Raw genomic sequence first — 21,017 nt, forward strand, 5'->3', positions numbered from 1 at the left:
CACCTGCCCTTTCTGTATTAGATAACCAAAGCTGCATTACAACTCCAGGCTCCAATCAATTTCAATGTTATCACATTATGTATGAACTCCTAGACTATCCTTATCAACAAAAGACCATCAGCCTCAGAAACTCTCCCAGCACATAGCACAGGAACAAGTACTGATCAGGAGAGAAGAAAAGCAAGTACTTCACCACCTTGATCTCTCTCCAGAATAAAGACCAGGAGCTTTTTAATTTCCAGCTGAAATTTCATTTTTCAAGACTTTTTTTATTCTTTCTGTAAAATCTATGTATAGAGTATACAGAGAATACACATTATTTCAACCAGCCACCTGTCCCTCACTTTTGCCCTGTCTCAGCATAAAACACTGATATGCTCATGTCAATGGAGCCTGAAACAGAAAGTCAGTTTCTGATCAGGGATGGGGCAGCATCTGAACACATGAAAAAGCAAGGAGATAATAATAAGTTATTATTATTATAGTTCCTGTTATCCTTTTATTTGCTTTCAGCCTGACTGTGAAAGCAGAATGAGCATCCTGCCTCATTCACTAACCTAGAAAGCAATGCAAGATACACACAAGAAATAAAAACAGTAAGAAGTATCTAGGTGAAGCACAGTCTTCACTTTTAATGAGACAAGCAGCTCTCCCCTATCTTTGGAACCAGCTGAACCAATTACATCCCTTACCTGTATGGTTCCAGAGTCCTGCTGCCATAATGCAATGCTTCTTCCCAGGATTCAAGGTTAATACAGGCATCCATGGCACAGTCAAGCATTTTCAGCTGGTAGATATTTGTATCTGGGAGATGACCCTTGTGGCTCCTCAAGAGATTCTGGCACCTTGCCAGAACATGCTTCCACTCTGGTTTTGGCCTTAGTTAAAGAAATTTATTTAATCAGATGGAAATACAACTTCTAAATGCTGTTTAGCAAGGAGTAAGAGCTTCAAAGCATTAAAATAGAAAAGCTGTCATCATTCCAGACTCTGCTACAATTCTTGAAAACATACTTAAAAGCTGAAGTGGCAGCTTAGGTAACTGTGCTTTGTTTACATGTAGCAAAACAATCTCTATAGAAGGCAGTATTTTAGCAATAAATGGTAAAAGAAAGATGAAAAATTGCAAGGATATTTTAATACATTACAAAAATTCAAATAACTTTTATTTAGGTACTGAAACATTATTTACTTAAGATACTCCAGTTATTAAAGCCAAGGGCAAGAGTCCATGGAAGTGTCTTTTAAAAAGTCCCAGCAGCTAAAAAAAGAATTTTAAAAAATAATAATATATATATCTATATAATGACTCACTCTTTTGTGCTTCATATTTATTATTTTTTTTTAGAATTCTCATGAAATTAGAACCTTTTCTTGACATGAATTAATTTTCTCCTTGAAACATTCATGGAGAGCATTGTGATTTTTCTTTTCATGTACAGCTGCACGTTTCATGCATGAGAAAGAAAAGAATCACAGTTTTGATGTCTGACTGTAGTTCAGTACTAATGATCTTAGCAGTAAAGGAGATTTTCACCTCCAATGCTACAAGAAGGTTTTTTGTGAGGTGGGAATACCAACCTCCTCCTATTGTGAGGAAAGATAACCTTGCACTCACTTGATTTGGATATTCCTTAGCACAAATCACTTTTTCTATTACAATCTACACTGATTTGACTTCTCTGAGGACTGGATTCTTTTCTCTCTGACCACACCTTATCTGAACCCCAAAACTTGCAGTTTTCAAATGAGTATTACCACATGTGATTGTACCCATGGGAGTCCCAGAATACAAGCAGTCTTAACACCAAAAAGATACTACTCACACAAATAAGAAGAAATTAAATAAAGAAAAAATTAGACTTGCAGCAAGAGAAGTGATAACATTGATTGTATTATAGACCTTTCCACAGAATGAGCTCAAGGAAGTCCAGCAGTTATCTTCACAAATTATTGCAAGTACTATTCACACTAATCCAGCAATGAATTTAAAGTGTACAATGATAAACCTGTGATGAAGTAATTAGTCCATCTTGAACATGGGAATATTTACATACTTAAATTTAACAATGTGACCACCATGGGCCAGGATTTATAGCATGGTTGTTACAAGGCTAAACTAATTATTTGTGAATTGCTCTCATGCCCTTGGATTGAAAGAGCCATATAAGGGAAGGAATGCGTTATTATAAAATTGCACCTTAACCTTTATATCTTTGGCAAACATCCATGTATTCTTTACAACTGATTAAGGACAAAAACCAGAAGAATGAGGGATGTTATTTCCACTTGATACAATTTTTGTAGAAAGTGCAAACCACTGACATTCTTGAAAGATTACCATTTTAGCTGATGCACAGTATGTCTGCTTTTACTTCTCTTTGTGCACTCACCAGCATCTGATAGTAGATGTGCTATACAACAAAACCTCTTGGGACCAAATTTTCAGGCAAGTAAAATTGCAAACTAGAATATCTGCCATCAGCTGCAACAGTACCAAAGAGCTGCATGTCCTGCATCAGCCCACGGGGAGAGGAGGACTGCCCCAAGCAGCTCTAACTGTAAGTTTAGCATTTCAACACCACATCAGTTACAGTCAGTAGGTCCGAGTGTGAGAGTCACCAACTTTCTCAACTGCAGAAAGTGTTGGTTTAATTAGTTTAAAAAATGATATTTGCAGGAGCTAATAACTATGTGCCTCAGTCTGCCAGGAAGATTTTCTAATCATTATTGGCAAATGAACAAAAGTCAAGTTCCCTCTTCAATACTGCACTTGCCACTGCATGTCGGTTCACACTGCTATTGTGGTGCAGTGGAAGGAAAGATGACACGTTTCAAATAGTGCATGACTGAGAACAGAAACTGAACAGACAACAAGAATAGATTTTTCCAGCCAGTCCTGATGTCTTTATTACCATGTGTTTGATTAATTTTTAACTATCAGTTAAATCAGTAATCTTAATTAAAGACACTTGCAAAATACATTAATGCAATTTCTCCTGCAATTTAATACAGGAACATTAAATAGGACCAGTATTCTGGTATGACTGCATAGTTTAAGAACTGTTGCACCTTTGGGTTGCATATCTATAATTTAACATGCAGGTTGAAATGTGGGCCCTAAAGAACTATTTCAGTTCTGTTTCAATCCAGTGACTACAGAGGAATTTAAAACAAACTAGAAACTATGTGAATTAAAACAATCATTTAATTTCCCCTTTGCTAAAAAAATTAATCTCTCTGGATTAGAAAGAAACAAACTCAATGTAATGCATTGGGGTTTTTGTTACTGTATAAATTGTGATCACTTGTTTCCAGCCTGGAATATCACTATGCAAACTTGTTTTTCGTGCTGCCAAAAAGGAGTACTGGAAGATTAAATTCTTTCTAGTTTGAGAGAAAGCCCGCGTTTCTGAAAGTGGTAAGGCATCTTGCCACAAGAGGCCAAATTCCCAGTCAGGGAAATTCCACTAAATAGACCAAGATAAGAAAGAGATGAATAAACCCATAGTAGTCTAGGAAAAATCTCCACCTCTCTTCTGCTCATCTTTTCTTGGTTGCTGCTGTTCACTAATTTCTTTAATTGGATGGAATATCTACATGACAGCCATTAGACTCCAGTTCTGTTTATTAGTGCAAGATCATTTCATTCAATTTGCTTAATTACCAATTATTATTATATATTATTATATCTTATTATAATGATGCTATAATGTCTGCTGTGAACCTGTCTGTGATTATTTCCTTGTTATTGTCATTGCTGTGCAAAGAATGAGAACCTGTAAACATTCACACTGAGAGTAATGGAACAAAGAATTTAACTTTGCCCAAATTAAGCCTTCTTTCATTTAGAAGTGGATTTATACAAAATAGTGGGCTGTGATAGCAGAAATCCAAATAGGAGACAAAATAACCCTTCATGTCCTTGGTAGTTACTATCCCTGCCATGAAGCAGCTCCATTCCAAGTAATGAGAGACTCCATTATTAATACAATTAAGAATTTTACACATTTTACACATCAAATGAATTAAAAAACATTACAATAAAAAGAATGTAAATGTTAGGAAACTAATCTGAAGAGATGAACTGCATACTAATGGGATCTTTTCACAACTGAATGGCAGACTATAGCCTGTCACTGAAAGGATACCTTCTTTTGATTTTGGGTATCTCACTTCATTTATAGCATCTTTGACTTCTTTCCAGGCATGCTCTTCACCATCCAGTTTCTCAGCATCCTGGATAATGGAAACAAATGCATATAATGAGAAAACCAGTAAAATGACAATATGCAGTAATGATGAAAAAACAGGGTTAAAGGATTTAACTGTTAAAAGCTACTTGTAGAAACTGTATTGCTGTTTTCTCTAAACACAAAAACTCCATTTCATCTGGAATTCATACTCACCCTGTTTTGTAAGCAAATGAGATGATATAGAGAAAAATGAATGCAGACTTGGAAACATTAAACACTCAGATATTAAGTTTGCAACAAGAACTATGATCAACCAGAAGAAAAAAATTAATAGCCTTTTTTTACTATCAAAATGCATTGAGGAGATCAAATTCTTTCAAAGACCTGCTACCTAAGACTTCCCTTAAGCACACTGTAGAAAGAATTTAGCAAGTAATTTTGCTTAACCACATGGTGATTATAGAGACAAACAGTGGGAGTTTAGCTTCATCCATTACAGTTATAAACATGAGGTTCCAGGAGAAGTGTACAACTCAGAAGAAAAGCTGAATTACCATTTAAATCATTACTATTTCTCCCCTACTCCATTGGATGCTACAAACAGCTACATTTTCCTATCACTTTCTCATAAAGAAAAAGAAAAAAGATTAATGGCTACAGCAGTAAGGAGAAAGTTTCCCATTTCAGCTCTCTAGCAGTGACTAACTGAACCTTAGGCAAACCACTTGGAACAAATGCATTAAAGCATCTACAGACACAGTTAAGCATCTTGTGGGATTTCCAAAAGCATCTAGTTCTTCCATTTCCATTGCTACAGAACTAAAATACCTTTAAAACTTGGACCTGTAATACACTGCAGTTCATTACTGCTCTCTCCTTATAAAATGCCCTGCTACTTTGAATAAGAGGGTTTTTTAAGTGCAAAGTCTTGCAGGAATATTTTAAATTCAGTTCTAAAAAGATCAGTCTTCAGCAGGGGTAGAGGTCTGCAGAGGAACAGAGAAAGTGTGTTAAAATCTTACCAAGCACTTTGTAACCAAGAGATGCTCACCAGGAATCACAGAAGCACCTCCACTGAAAAGCCCATCTGTAATGCTTAGAATTGCATCATTTTCTTATTCCACTGCTCCCCATTTGCCATAAATTCAGAAAAAATTTACAGTGAGAATCAGCACTCAGTTTCACATTCAATTTGCAGTTTTGTCTTTCCATCTGCTTCATGAAACAGCAGACCTCTGTGGATTGCAGGGATGATTAAATCAAGATTTAATCAAGGTTGTTCTCAGCTGCCCTACCTTCCTGTAGGGCCTTACAAGGAGGGCAGCCTGACCCCACTGCATTCTGAACATAAACTTCCCTTACAATCAGTTCTCTGAACAAAATGATCACCTAGAAATAATTTTGTGCAGAGCTGAATTTGCCACCAGAAGGGATAAGGTGAATGTTAGGACAAACCTGCTCATACCACAGAAATTTTATCAACACAGTGAACGAAGCTGCCCAGCCCTCTGCCAGCTTTGCAGCAGGTGGACACTGAATCTCCTACTGCCAATGTAACCTCTACTAATTTTTGTGGGACTACGTGTAGTTCTGAACACAGCTGGTTAACCTGAAACAATCTCTTTAAAATGCCTTCATGGATCAAGTGCTGCTCATTGACTGATCTAAAAAAATAAATTCAGACTATAAGATACTAATAATGACATCTGTGAAATCTTCCATTTAAGGAGGTACCAAACCAGAAAAAGTGTTTTAAATTCTCTTTTCTCACTGGCCCAAGTATCATTCAGAGTGTTTTTCTAACATGTTGTAAGCTTAGCGACTAAAATCTCAGTAGCATGGGAATTGAGAGAGATTTGTAAGTGAAAGAAGGAAAACAACTATGCAGCAAGGCCAAAGACTTAGGGCTCAATTTGCACATAGCAAGACTGATGGATGAATGACTAAAGTGTTCACTCAGACGGGATTAATCTTTCTCTGTCTAGTGCAGCTTTTTGAGTTACTGTTGCCTTCTGGCATTTAATTAGCAGCATAAAGCAGGGCAAGGTTGGGGGTTCCAACCTTCACTCTAGTGCATAGAGTTAAGTCAACAGTGGCTTCATATCCAGGTAGAGAATAGAGACAGTCTGTTGGACCAATAATCCCCAGTCCTCTCTGAATTCATGGTCTTTATCCTTTTTGTATGAGAGTTTAGGATGGAGGGATCTGGGCAGGATGCCTGGCTCTGGGAAAGATTTAAGTCACAGGTTTCAATGAGACGTTTTCTGTGTTCTTAAGATGAGGCATTTTAGGGATTGCCTGACATAAGAACAAAGGAAGATATGACTAGCTTGGCATTTTACACTTCTACTGCTCTTGATCAGATTTCCACACATGAAAGAAGTCCTGTCCTTTCCTAAATGCTCTAGTTCAAGCCATGGAGGCTGTTTCCAAATAGGCCGCCAAGCAGGGGCTGCAAAACAGCAAGGAGAGGTTGTCACTGGGAACACTGCCTTCCAGCCTAATAAGCTTTCTCCAGGTAAGTTGTTTCTTTCCCTTGGAAAACACCTTCAAAGTCATGGCCATGCAGTATGATTAAGCCAGTTACAAAGACAAGGCTGCCTTGGAGTTGGAATTATGAAAATAATTGACATGATTAAAAGTTATACTGATTTTTTAAATTCAATCTAAGAGCATGGTCATAACAGCTATGAGAGATACAGCCTTCTATGGAGTAACATCCTTTCAAACATCTCTTTTGAGAACAAGTTCCCAGTCAAACCTCCAGGAGTGCAGAGCTGCCAACAATAAAGATGGACTTTTTTCATTTATAGAAAAGAACACCAGCTGGACAAAAAAAAAAAGGCTTTTGAAAAAGAAGGAAGAGCTGGCAATTTCTGCCTAATTATTTTCCTTATTTCTAACTCTGACACTAAACACAAGAGTTTGCTTCTCAGAACAACAAAATATTTTTTTCTTGGTCCAAAAAATAATTAGACCAGATAATCTAGTCACTAGTCATTAACAAAAGAGAGAGAAACAAGAAAACTGGAGGGTATCTGATGAGGACTGTAATCTGTTTGAAGACTGGTCAAATATAAAATGATCTGCAGTTCTAGCTTTAAGTGATAGCAAGTTTTATTATAAAAGCATCATCTCCTGAGACAAGAACAGACATCAGACACCACAGAAATAAGCATTTGAAAGTAATCACCTCTTCCATTTTCTAGTATTTCTATCTAAAAATTACTTCTCTATCTGTTCTGCTACTTGAGTGTCCTGAACTAATTCCATCCTTAATGGAACTGTCCTTAGAAAGGAGTGTGAGCTACAAAGTACAGATAAATGCCTCTCTTTCCTTCCTGTTCCTTCACACCACTCCTCTTCCCCCAGTTACTCATCTGTTTCTTATACCTCCTGAAAGTGCTCCCTGCCTATTAGTTTCAGGCACCACTTCTTTCACACACAGTGTTAGCAATCACTGTTCTTTGTGATCCCAGCATTAAAAATCCCAATTGCTAAAAGATTCCCACATGGACAGCATGTCCTCTGAGAGAAGATATTTCTCTTACCAAAATAAGCACATGTTAAGCACCATTGCCCTCTCCCCAAAAGTGCTCCCACAGCTCCACCACTGATTGTCTGTTATGCACTGCACCTCCAAACTCTCCTGACCACTACAAAGACTTATTAAGGACTAGTTCTCTTTTCACATTTAGGTTACAGTATAGTTATGAAACATGGATTTTTGGTCCTTTATACAAAGTTCACCTTTCTCCTTCTCATAGGTGGAGGTAGAGAAACAAGCCCAACATTGTCCACAGAGAGGAAACCATGAAGCACTCCTCACCTCCCTTCAAAGAAGGGAGAAGTGGCAACTGGAAAATCCAAATGGTAAATAACCCCTATAGCTCTTTTTCTCCTTCCCAGCATTCCTCCTTTTTGAAGTATGCCCAATGGCATCTTCATTATGTGCCTGTTTTCAGAATTCAGCTATCCAGTCCCACAGAGGCAGAAATAAGCAAAACTTTGTAGGAGGCATTGGACTCCCAGGCCACCCTGAGACAAGTGAAAAAGAAGGACTAAAGTTTTCCCTGACCAGTAGCTGCTCTTCTAAATATACAAATGGATTAAAAGAGGGCAATGTAACCAGCAAATGTCAGTTTTACAAAGAATAAAAACATATAAACCATAGTTCAAACAGAAATTTGGAGTCTAACAAGAAATATGATTGGATATGATATTTTTGCAAGACTGAAAAATCACAGTAAATAATAATAATTTTTTCTGAACACAGAATCTAATAATAATAATAATAATAATAATAATAATAATAATAATAATAATAATAATAATCCTGTGTGACAGCAGCAGATAACCCTGTTCTCTCTTTTTGGTGGAAGCTTATTTTTAAGTTTTCTGAACTGTAATACTTTAACACCTTAAAAGCTGTAGATACCTCAAATACCTAACCATATCATAGAAATTGTTGCCCATTGTATACAATTTGCTTAATTTTTAAAAATTTCTAAAAATTTAAGCAACTACAGATGTGCATCTGAACAGAACAGAGGAGCTCATACATATTTAAATTAGGGCATGACATTTTAGAACAGATCTCTGATAGATTGCACTCTGAAAACACAAATAATGATTTTCTATTTCTGCTTCTATTTTAAAGTGCAGGAGCTACTGCATGTTTATTTCCAGTAAAATCAGTAACTCATTGTTTTATGCTAGACAGCAAAAAAGCATTAAATGAGTAAAGACACTGCACATCTGAAGTTTCCCTTTCAGAAAGATGAAGAAAAGTGTCAGTGAGAAAATGTGATACACAAGCTGTGATATTGCAGCTATACTAAATTTCTGCCATGAGTTCTTCAGAGCAAAAAGGGCATGAGGGCCTGCCAGGCAATCACAGGTGCAGGCAGCGACAGGCACAGCAAAAGGAAAAGCACACTTGAGTGCTTCCTCAAAATAGCTGAGGTCATCTCCTATGAAACATTTTCTGGATAAAGTTTAAACCCAGAATCAGACTTCTCATTTCTTAGATTCTGAGGGCTGTGGTTTATAGAAGCCTGCAGTTTCAGCTGAGGATTCACTCACCTTCAGTCTTGTGAACGTACTTCATTAAGAACTACAAGTACATGAAATTACCAGCACCCTGTTGTGATTCAAGATTTACAAGGGATTTCTGAAGTTTTAAGAGCTCCCTTGCCCTGCTCCATGAAAAATAATTCCAGATTAATAAATTCCAGTTTATCTATCCTCTACAACCCACATAAAGTTGTCCTCACCAGAAGCCTTGTTTTTTCTGTCACATGGCTGGGATGGTACACATGGCAATTCCAAAGGTACTCTATTTGCAGACAAAAACAATTCTGTCTTCCCTGTTAGGCTCTTGGGAGGGGATGGGCTCCAACTTCTGAACAAATTGAATTTGTACTTTTTATTTTTGAATTCTCAGAGTAAAATAAGACACATTAGAGCTGGATGCCATATTGAATCTGTGAAGTACATTGCTCAGTATTAGGCAGGATGCATTCCCTCACACAATCAATACCAGCTCTTCATGGATTACTGGCTCTGGTGTCTGGAAGTGCATAAGAACTGCACAGGCTAGTTACACTCTAAATTATTGGAAAATTTAGCAGTTCTTCACACCATTCATGTTTAAGTGCTCCACTTAGGCATTGAGATCAAGATGAAGGTCTTCCCACACCCTGCATACAAGTTGTGCAAAAGGACAAACACCTTCACGGGGCAGTATGAATAACCTTCCCTTAACATTATCCAATTTAGTTACAACATTACTACATTTACACAGAAATTTAAAAGTGACATCAAAAACAACTGTGAGAAATTTATTAAAATGAGATGCTTTCAATAAAGAAAAAGTTAAGATCAGCAAGTCTATTTTAAGAAGTCAGTTTAATTTAATAAAATTAAATAGGACTAAGATAAGTCCATCTTGGATTTAATTAAGCCAAACTGTAAGGTAGGAGAAGCAATCAGACAAACAATTCTTAACCTCTACAGCTGCAAGTCCAATATCTGCCAGGTTCACAATTCTGCACAGCAGAAAATAGTAATTCCATTTCTGTCAGAGTCATACTCCATTCTCCTTCACTGCAATCCCATTTCAGCTATTAATTTCTGTGATTTTTTTAGACACACACATTTTTAAACAGCCTTTTCAAAGATCACTGCATCTGTATTTTGTATGATACACGGGCAATCTCATAAACGTGAAGAAAATTTTATAGTGAAGAATATGGACATCATTCTTCCTATGGACTCCCTTGCTATATAGATTCAAGATTATAGATTTCCTTGCCAGAGGAAAACACAATGTTTTTCCATTTCTTTTGTGTTCAGACACCCATGCTGAGATTCATTTGCTCAAATGTAGATATTTGGGCCACCCTTCTCTATGACAAAGAAACACTCTCTTGGTGCAACTTGCATTATCCTAAAGCAGGCTTCTAAAATATGTCAGATGAATAACAGTCAAAGTGTGTTCATTCTTCTCCGTTTTATCCATAAAGAAAGTCTAGAGCAACTAGATCAGATGATGACATTTATCCTGTAGCTGTCTGAGATGTGGTGAAATAAATCATAGCTGTAGATCCCCCTTTCAGATGCAGAACACCCTTGCAGTGGTGGTGCATTATATTTCGATAGGTTCAATTTACCAGCAATTCCAGTTACTCTCTATTATTTACCTGTTCTCAGAAATGTTTATTATTCTCTCAGTCTTTGTCATCATTAATTTTACTGGCAATGTTTTTGCAATTATTTTCACTTCATTCATGAAAATGCTGTGTACTCTACAGAGTAATTATGAATACACTTTGGAATTATTTCATAAGCATTATATATAACTGATTATTATGGTGATTTAATATTTAAGTGTGTTGACAGAACAACTTTTAGAGTGTATATATATTTAGACTTTGCATATAAAAAAATTCCTGTAGTAAGAGAAAATACACCAAAAAAGCTCAAAGTTTTTATTAGTCTCAAACATCAGAGCTCAATGGAACTTATTTAAACCCAATAATACTCCCAGATCAAGTGTGGTTATTATACCTTTTCTGTTTCACATCTATTCTTTATGATAAAAATCTCAACAAATAATATTACAGACAGCATTTTCTCTCTTGAAAAGCAGTATAAAAGGATGCTAGGCTACTTAGCCAGAAAGCATGATAGTATCTAAAGACAGTCTATCAAAATATAATAAATACACAGGGCTAAGCAGCTAAACTACATCATAGCATCTTGCTACCTGGAGACTCCTCAAATGAAAGGCACATTTATTAGGTATATAATAAGGTATTTAATGCATTCTGAAGTAATTTCAGTTAAGTGTAAGTTATTCTGGTTGCTGCCCAAAACATTTACCATATTTATTTTTAAACTAGGTCCCTTACATACTAGGACTCTTTTTGGAGTCCTACTTGCCCATCTTTGTGTCACGCACAGCTCAGGCCCCTGGGGATGACTGACGCTGTGCAGACCCAAGACCTCAGTGCCTACCCCCAGTCAGGATGATGAGCAACAGGGCCGAGTTTTGTGTCTGTAACAGCTCTGCCTTTATAAATCTCCCTGTGCCAGGAGTTTAGGGCTGACTGCACAATTCCCATCCAAGCAGAAATAAAAATTGATTGTACAGTGGGAAGAACAATAAATAGAAGTTCACTATTTATCAACTCATAAAAACCGGAAGTGAGGAAAAGCAAAGGAAATTACTTACAGCTTAGCAGGAGTGAAAGAGGGCCTTATGCCAGATCACCCAAAAATTCTTGTCACGTTTGTAATTCCATTGTAATTTCCAGCATCAGTATGAAAACAAACCCTGTGTTAGTTCATCTACCTGAGCAAGGATACTGTTCAGCCTAATCCCTAGCAACAGTGAGACTGGTATTTCACAGACTGTCTTAGACATTACACATTTGTTAAGGCAATCTCTAGGTCTCTCAGCACACAAACTGACAGCTATAAGGCAAATCTTCTTTATTCCTTAATTCTGCAACCTGTGGAGATATGGAGTGCCACTGAGTGCATTTAGCGGCTCAGAAGAGATTTGTAGGTCCAAAATCCTCAGAATTTTCACTTATTCACAAGGTATAATCCAATCCACATTCATCAGTTCACTGAAATATGCAAGTTTAAGTTTAAAAGCATATATAAATCCCATTGAAGTTAATATCTATGCAAATGTCTAAATACTTCACTAAGTAGAAGTGTAGTTACTTGTGAAGTTCAATATATGCTTCAGTGATCTGAAGAACTTGTGCCCATTGAATTTTTGGTTCTCACTGAAGATATACTGACATTAATTTAGATACTATTTTTGAACACTAATATCAAAACAATTTAATATCTTAATGCATGAGATACCACATGATAAAATTGTAGCTATAGTAATTCTTTTTTTTTAATGTATACTGCAATGCAAAAAAATAGTATTTACTTCAGCATGTGCTTTCTGAATGAATGGGTGTGAAATACGGGAGGCTGATGGTTTAGAAATGAACATGCAACATGATTAAGATCATACATAAATTAATCCACTCTACACCTTAAAATATTTGCTGGATCTCAAAACTCCTACTGATAAAAACTGGTTGCCTAACTCACTAGTATGCTTCTTGAATATTTAGCATCAGTTCTCAAATCCACACTCTCCAGTCTCCAAGTTTTTTAAGGTCATGAATAAAGGAGGTAGAATTATTTTTTTACAACTGCAGCTCTCTGAGTGAGTACAATACCTGGAGTTTCCTCCTCTAGAGTTTTGCCAAAATATTTGACTTCTGACTAGATTAATATTAGTTTAATATAATCAAAGAAGAGGTTTGCAAATACTTTGAAAGATTATTTATAGTGTTTTAGTCATTTCAAGAACTTGGGAATTATGCAAGCTTTACATACACTTGAAATACTTTGAGAATAAAAATTTTGTTGTCTAGATATTGTTAAAGGAAGTGCAAGAGCTTTATTTTATATTCAACACTAAGACCAAGATTCATACCATAATCAATATGATGCGGCCAGATATTTTTCTTTAAGATGGTGTTCAGATAAGTCTTGGGCAGAATTGCGATGCACTGTTTTACTACAGTCCCCACTTCAAACCACTGCTTATGGTATAATCAACATCTTCCATACAATACACGGAGCAATCCCATGGAAAACAGCAGGACATCCTGCAGTGGGTCAAGAAAATTACACAGTCCTCTGTAACTCTTGTGGCTGGAGTACACAGAGCCTTCTAAAGCCTGCTGGCTTCTACACACACAAAAGTTTCTCTTCATGTCTCAGAATACAGCTCACAAATACAAAATTTATAACCAGAGCTTAGTTATTGCATTGTTGTGACATGAATTAAATTATGGCAAGAAGGAAGCTGATATGGCACATTGCTTATCATAGCAATTTTTCAAGCCAAAGCATTTAGTCTGCAGTTTTACAGTCTCAAAAGTTACAGGCTTTCTTGTTATTCAAATGAGCTCATTCTTGCTTTAATACACCTCAGAGAATATTAGTTAAGGACTGGAAATGATTTAGGCAGTGAAGAGGATGATTCTGTCTTTCTCAACCTATGGTGCTTTCTACGAATTCAGCCAGAACCTCAGTTTTGAATTATTACACTGTAAAAAGCAATTAGAATGAAGTCATGATACCTGATGACCTTGCCACACGGTTCTAAATCAGTCAATCAATATTTGAAAAATAAAATTTGGCTTGCAAAGAGTGTTTAAAAGCTTAGAGGCAGCTGGCAGGAAAGCCATCTCACTTAATTTAAATAAGCCTAGAGTGAAAGATGCATTTTCACAATGTGGCATGGAAAATAGCAATGTGAGTCTTTCTAAAAAGTTCCATACTGACATATACTAAAGAATAAGTCACCTTTTTAATTTTACTCAGATAATGGGCATTTCAGCGTCTAATTTATGAAGGGAGATATGAAATAGTGCTTCACATTACCTAACAAAGGTCACAAAACAAATAGCAGCAAAAGAAAACAACCCCACCATGTACTGGATGTGGTGTTCATGAAATAGGAAGAGCTTTTAAACTGTCCTTGCATGTTCCATGCATGTACCTTTGCACACACATATGCATACAGTACTGCTTTTGCCATTCAGACCTGTGTTTGTCCAGTGCAGGTACATGTCCACTTCACCACAAAAACCAATCACAGTGAAAGGGTTCACAGAATATGCTGTTCTTCCAAGAGAGGGAATGGTTTAGTTCACAGATTTAAAGATGGGTAGATTACCAGATAAAAATCAGGACAACTGGATTAAACTTTTCCCAGACTTTTTAAAGCTATTATTGACCCATATAAGGTAAAACCATGGTCATACTTATGGGCTCAATGTGCACAAACCTGCTTAACACAACCAGCCATTATTCCTCTCCTCTGATTGGAATTTTCAGCAAACTAGGACAACAGGCACTGCAATGAATCTAATCTTTACTAAGCATTTGCACCTCCTGTTTTTGCAGTATTTATTTCTAGCGATTTCCGGGCATTGCATGGACAGTAAGTAATCTCAGACAAAAATACACTGTAAGAAAGGAAAGATTTATCAGGACAATTTTCTTTTTTTTTTTTTTTGGCTACGAAAAATGAAACAAAACACAAATTGCTGAGCATCATAAAGTATATAGTATACAATGAGGATGGCATTAAGAACCAGAAGTTTGGAGTATGCAGAAAGCATATTCAGAATCTGAAGAGAAAGACACATAACACACTGATATGAAGGAGAATCATAAGAACCATAGTAGACAACATTTATTCAGAATGAAAAAGGTTCCTATGGAGTAGTATTGGGTGATGTCTTCAGGGCAATGTCTTCAACAAGGAATGAGTTAAAGATGACAAAAACTTTAGCTGAAATTATTAAAGATGGCATATTGCAAAAAATTTCAGTGAGATAATAAAATTGTGTCCTATTTTAAGTAACTCTCAAATTTGCTGATAAACAGTAGACTACTTTTCCACCTTTTTTTCCCTCCATGTTGGTGTGATTTCAGATTGTTTGTTGACTTTAATGTTGCTATTATTTATAAAACTGGCAGTATCAGAATCACAGCTACCTTGTTTTTCAAGGGTTTAGATTGCACAGAGTAAAAAGAATATTTATCCCAAAAGCTGAGAGTCTAAGAACAGACAAAGCAATAAAATGGAGGGATCAAAATATACAGCATGCCCACAAAGGCTGACTTTATGGTCAGCCCATATAATTTTGCTGTCCTAGTTTGAGTTTTCAAAGGTAAATGATAAATTGCTTTACTGTCAGAAAGGATTTTGCTTACATCCAGAGAACCAATGAAAAAATGGTATTTCCAATCACTTTCTTCTATTTTTTCTTTAAAATTTGTAGCTCATTAAAATATACACTTAGAAAGAAAAAAGATCCAAGCTCCTATTTTTACTTGATTTGGAACAGGAATCTAGAAGAAAGATACAGGGCACATCCTGGACTCACCTGAATCTCACCCATTGCCTGAAGCACTAAGAGAGTTGTGGGGTTCCCTTACTCCATAGGGCCTGCTCTAACAGCTAGGAAAAAACCTCATTCTGGCTCTGATGTAGATATTATTTTGTCCAGAAGGGATAACCTTCAACCAGAGAGATTTTTGTATCCAGAAAATGGAAACTCATTCAGTCCAGAAATCTGCAGTTTAAAGTTGCAACATCCTTTTTGGTTTTTTAATAACTTATGGGATCAGAATTGAAACCTATCATATTTCAATCAAATTACCTAATTAATGGCATTTTAAAAGATCCAACACACTGCAAAATAGAAAACAATGACTGATAACAGATCAAGAAAAGGCATCCAAAATCAAGATTATTCCCTAAGGTACTACTGTTATTAGAAACCACCTTGACAGGTTGAAACACACAAGATTTTGTAGGAGCTCCAGCAAAAGAGAATTCAGAGATTCAAATTCAGAAAATGCAATGACTGGCTTGCATACATATTTAGGAAAAAAAAGTCTCTCCAAAATCATTGCAGGAAAAGTGTTTGAAAAGTGATTTTTCTGATCTAGCCTTATATTTAAATTACTGCTTTTTCTCTCTGAATATTCTATGTTTATTTTTGATTGCTAATCCAGAGTGAGACTTTTCTTATTTCTGCTTTTCATCCAGCAGAGACCAAATAGTGACCGCTATAGGAATGACAACATCTGAAAAAAGAAATCCTACCAGTAAGAGCTAGTTCTAATATTCCCAAGGAAGCTGGACATCCAGAAAGGATGGATCCAGAAGGATCCAGGCACTTAAATATAGTTGCAACAGTCTAAAAGTTGATGAGAATGCCCTCTTCCTTTGGTAAAAAAAGTGTTTCTCCTTACAACATCTGCCAGAAGATTTAAGTTTCCTATTAGATGGCTGGATCTGAAAGGAAGAGATTCTGCTCCACTGAGATGAGCAGAGAGCCAGACTCCCAGCAGGGTGCCACACTCCCAGTTTCTATATTTGCTTTAAATATGAGCTCAATGCACCAAACTGATACAGGTTGCCCTATTAAGGATCTCCTCAAAAGGCAAAGAGTTTACATACATCTTTCAACTCATGTCTGTTTATAAGAAGAGCCAGATCTTTCCATGACCTTGACAACCCAAGTGAGCTCCAGCTGGATGCTGCCAAGTGGTGACCAGAGCACACTGAGGCAGTCCCAAAGCAACTGGGATAGGCAAGCTGTCATGGAAAAATGATCACAGTGCATTTGCCACTGTCTTTGGAACTGCACTTTAGAGGAAAAAAAATTACAATGTTGAAAGATGGAAGGAACCTCAGAAGTCATGTAAGAAATGCTAAGAAGCTGAAGACATGATGCCTTTGTTAATGAACAAGAGATCCCAGAAATTATAAGCGGCTGCCTTGTTTTTTACTGTTATTTTTGGCACTAGAAAAATAAAAGCCCTCTGTCCTTGGCTGTTTGGAAATCCATCCCAAGAGGGTAAGATCCTCTGAAAGAAACAGAAGAGTGTTAGTCAGACTGCTGGATTTCAGGAATGAATCCAGGGTTTATGTCACTACCAAATGCCTTGCCAGAGGGAAGAAATAGCCAGCCACCTAAGGAGAGAAACAGTATTGTGTCCCAGCAGGCTCCAATTACTGCCACTGACTTTTGTAGGCACTGGTTATATTGACATAGGGCTGGAAGAGTAGGTGGGTGAAACATGACTGATCTCTGGCTTGATGTCATCCTGTAGTTTGCCTCAAAGGCAATTCTAGCGGCAAAACAGTAAAAAATATGAGGAATGAAAAACTTCTGCAACTATTAACTATTGCAATCTCTGTATTTTGATAAGAAATTAATTAAATTAGGATTTTATTGGAACAAAATCCTGATAATTTTTAACACACTTTGGTACTACATTGGTACTTAGCAAGTTTTTTAGAATCATGACTAGAGAAACAGATGCTCCTAGTTTTGTCTTTGCTTTGATCAAAGGGTTTTATGTTCAGCTAGCTGTATAAAAAGACAATGTTTTCAACAATCCTTGCTTCCCAGGCTTCATCTTTTAAATTAATTTGGAGGTCTCATCTTTCATATTGTACTTGGGAAACTTAGTGAGAATGTAAACGTCTAAAAATAAATAAGTAATAGGAAAACTGGGACACAAAGTTATGGAACTTCACAATTCAGCAATTTTAAAAGGCACTCCTTAACATATAATTTTGTGTTTCCTGTGTCCTAAATATATGATCCCTGAGGGAGGAGTGACATTTTTCAAGTAACACCAGTATAGTGATTTTGCATGAAGCTTTTACATCCTAATTACAAACAACAGTCAATAACAATACTCTTCATCTAACAATGTCTATGTAATTTAACCACATATTCTTCAAAGGTATTGCTGAGAACAAACACTAAGATCAAAGGTGAAAATGTTGTATAATGTATCTTTGGTCATATTCAAGTCTCTTTCAGGAAACCTGGTGAGGCAAATCAACCACAGATATGCTGCAGCAACTAATTTGATCAATTTACTTACATTTGATGAAGTTCTAAACTACAGTTGTTCCCTCTGCTACAAAAATAATGTCAAAACTTCAGGTTCAGGAATTTATTTTGGGGGGTTGTGGGTTTATAACAGAGCTGGTGGATTTATGTAATAACAGGTAAAGAATTGTAGGTGGTGTTTTTATGTAGAGGTTGATAGCTTGGTTGCTGTTCAGGTGACCTTATTTTGAGAGCCCTTGAGTTGGAAATGGACTTGTGATGTTCTCTACCAAAATTCAAGCTGCAATATAAGTAAGTACTTTTTTCAAAGCAAAAGAAATGATTAAAGGAATAACATGCTTACTGGCATTATGTTGTTATTAACTTTGGCAACTCAAACACTGACCAAATATAAAAATGATTCAGAGTCAAGTCCATTGCTTTTGACCTTGTAATAAATAAAAGCTTTCCAAAAACCAAGCTAGACTAAAATATTAAATCTCGGCTCCACAAAAGAAACCCGACTCATAACAAAACCATTCTGTAAGCACAAATGTCCCTGAAATCCTTGGCTGAAGATGTACAATGTGAACAATTCTCTGGCTCATGACTGTGGAAAAAACTGTTCTTCATTTAAAATGTTTGTCATCAATGTAAACCCATCTTTAATTATAATTAATGGAAGGGGCTTTTATGTGCTGGAATAGTAATATGTTGCCAAGAGTTCAGTTTGGCACACATTCCTGAATTACAGTCGAGATTGATCTTAAAATGGAGCAAAGAATAATGTGTAAAGCTGTCAAAGATACAATGAACTGAAGACAATACAGTAGCTATAACTTAAAGTATTGACAGATAGGACGTATTCTATGAGTGACTTTTAGGAAGATATGGTTTTTACCCCTCTTCTAGTTCCTGATTTGTTTTTTCTAGCTTTGGACAAAAGTCTTGTTTAGATTTGTAGTTAGTGCCATTTAATTACTCAGGAATTGAACCACCAAAACATTCACCTCAATCTTATCTTAACCAGCTTACAGTGGTGTATTTGTACTTGCCAGACTGCTTGACCAGCTGCTGCTAAAAGACACTGGCCAGCATTATAGTACGTCCTTAGAATTAAAATGCAGCTCACATTGAGGCTCAGGCACAAAAATTATTTAAGATTCCCAGCTCAGCTATTGCCACTGTTTGCTTCTGTGTTTTCTCATCCTTGATAGCAGCTATGCACCTAGATTATTCCATGGCTGTGCTCACAGCTGGAGAGGAAGATAAAGAACTACTACTGTATAGCAAAGATTCACTTTGGAGTCCTTTCACCAGCAGTGACCAGTGAGGAACCAGTCATTTTCCCTCTGGTTTTGCATGCAGTGCACTGTGACAGCTCAACCATGGAACCCTTCCCTTGGTCTGGTGAGTGCCAGTGTGCATCAGTTGATGCTAAACTTCAGTAACTTTGCCTTCAGCAGGGTCCCTGTGGTTGGGCTGCAGCCCCTTTCATGATATTGAAAATGTAGCCTTTGTCTATCTCAGATATCTGAGATATTAAAGTCTCAAATCCTGACAATTGTGCAAGGGAACTGCGTACATCTAGGCAGTGTTGTAACAGCACTCTGGTTATCCATGTCAGCTAGCATAGAAATGTAACTGTGTCAGTCTTGATTTTGTGTTTATATATATTTCATGGAGCAGCATAATTTTTCTCATCAAATTTTATCTGTCTAAAGAGTGGGCAATTTACTTCAAGGCATTCCTTTAACCTCTTTTATCCATTCCAAATTTCATGGATTTCTACAGAAGACAGTATGAATGAACTGCTTGTCTCTGCTCTTGCTATGAGGGAGGCAGAAAGCACACAAACCCCAAACCATTCTGCTTCAAGGAATTATTTTCATTTTAAAAAATCCATCATATAAAGCTAAAATACCTTAGAAAATACAGCACCTTTCTTCATTATCCTTTGGGCACCAGAAAACTCAGCAGAAGTATAAATTACGTATAAATTATTCTTCTCACTGCATTTTTAGAGACTGAACAAACCACAGGTCCACAGAACATTCACAAAAATTATCCCCAAAACAGTCTGATCTGTTTTCTAGTCAAAAACCTGGTGAGCTCCAATTGAAATGGTGGCTTCCAACCAGTTATGAAAAATAAGGGTTGGATCTTAGAAAACACAAAAGTTGGTCTTGAATAAAACAAATTTCCCAAGGTCACTAGCAGTCAGTAGCTGACTTGAGAACAGAAAGTTGATACCATCTTCCTTTTTCACTCAGGCATTTAACACTAAATGAACAAGCCTTTAAAAATACAGCAGGAAACATAAATTTCATTGATAATTATCTTGCCAAGTGTTTTTATAAATATGAATAAATAAGGATGCATGTAACTAAGTACAAATAAACATAAGGTTTATGGGCTCTTCATATAAACTTGTAACATATTTCCCAGGGGATTTGCAGGATCACTTTTAAAACATCACAAAAGATGTAGAATAAAAGCTACAGTGCAAATCACTTGACTTAAAACTTTACTATAAATTGATGTGTGCATCTTGAGAGCTTTCACTAGTACCTAGTATGTGTTCAGCAGCTCACAAGCATACTCAGCAAGACTGGAGTAACACAAGCTCTATAAGTGTTCATGTAAGTGTCTATAAATGTGATTTCAAAAAGGGTTCTAACTTTTTGTATGAGATGACTGCAACTGAAAAAAATTCCCCAACACACAAGAACTTGCTTGAATGGATAAAGCATTTCTGGAATTTGCATTTTTACCTATAAGAAAGATACATGAGATGAATTGCTGTTGACTAAACTATCTTTTTTTTTTCTGCAAAGCAATGTTGCAATATGGGAATTTACTT

At 36.5% G+C, this 21,017-nt stretch overlaps 1 protein-coding gene across 5 annotated transcripts in view; it reads right to left on the reverse strand.

Annotated features, from left to right (window-relative positions):
• SMYD3 (SET and MYND domain containing 3) overlaps positions 1-21,017 on the reverse strand; it is a 381,469-nt gene that overhangs the window by 44,616 nt on the left and 315,836 nt on the right. For all 5 annotated transcript variants that reach the window (XM_071429172.1, XM_071429190.1, XM_071429182.1 and 2 more), the window contains 2 exons: positions 4,152-4,239; positions 693-867 (listed from right to left, as the gene is read on the reverse strand). In XM_071429172.1, coding sequence (XP_071285273.1) covers positions 693-867; positions 4,152-4,239 — 263 coding nt within the window. The remainder of the gene's footprint in view (positions 1-692; positions 868-4,151; positions 4,240-21,017) is intronic.

The sequence above is a fragment of the Agelaius tricolor genome, unplaced genomic scaffold (genome assembly GCF_023055355.1).
Source record: "Agelaius tricolor isolate 1412-34295 unplaced genomic scaffold, bAgeTri1.0.p SCAF_1, whole genome shotgun sequence".
Lineage (NCBI taxonomy): Eukaryota > Metazoa > Chordata > Aves > Passeriformes > Icteridae > Agelaius > Agelaius tricolor.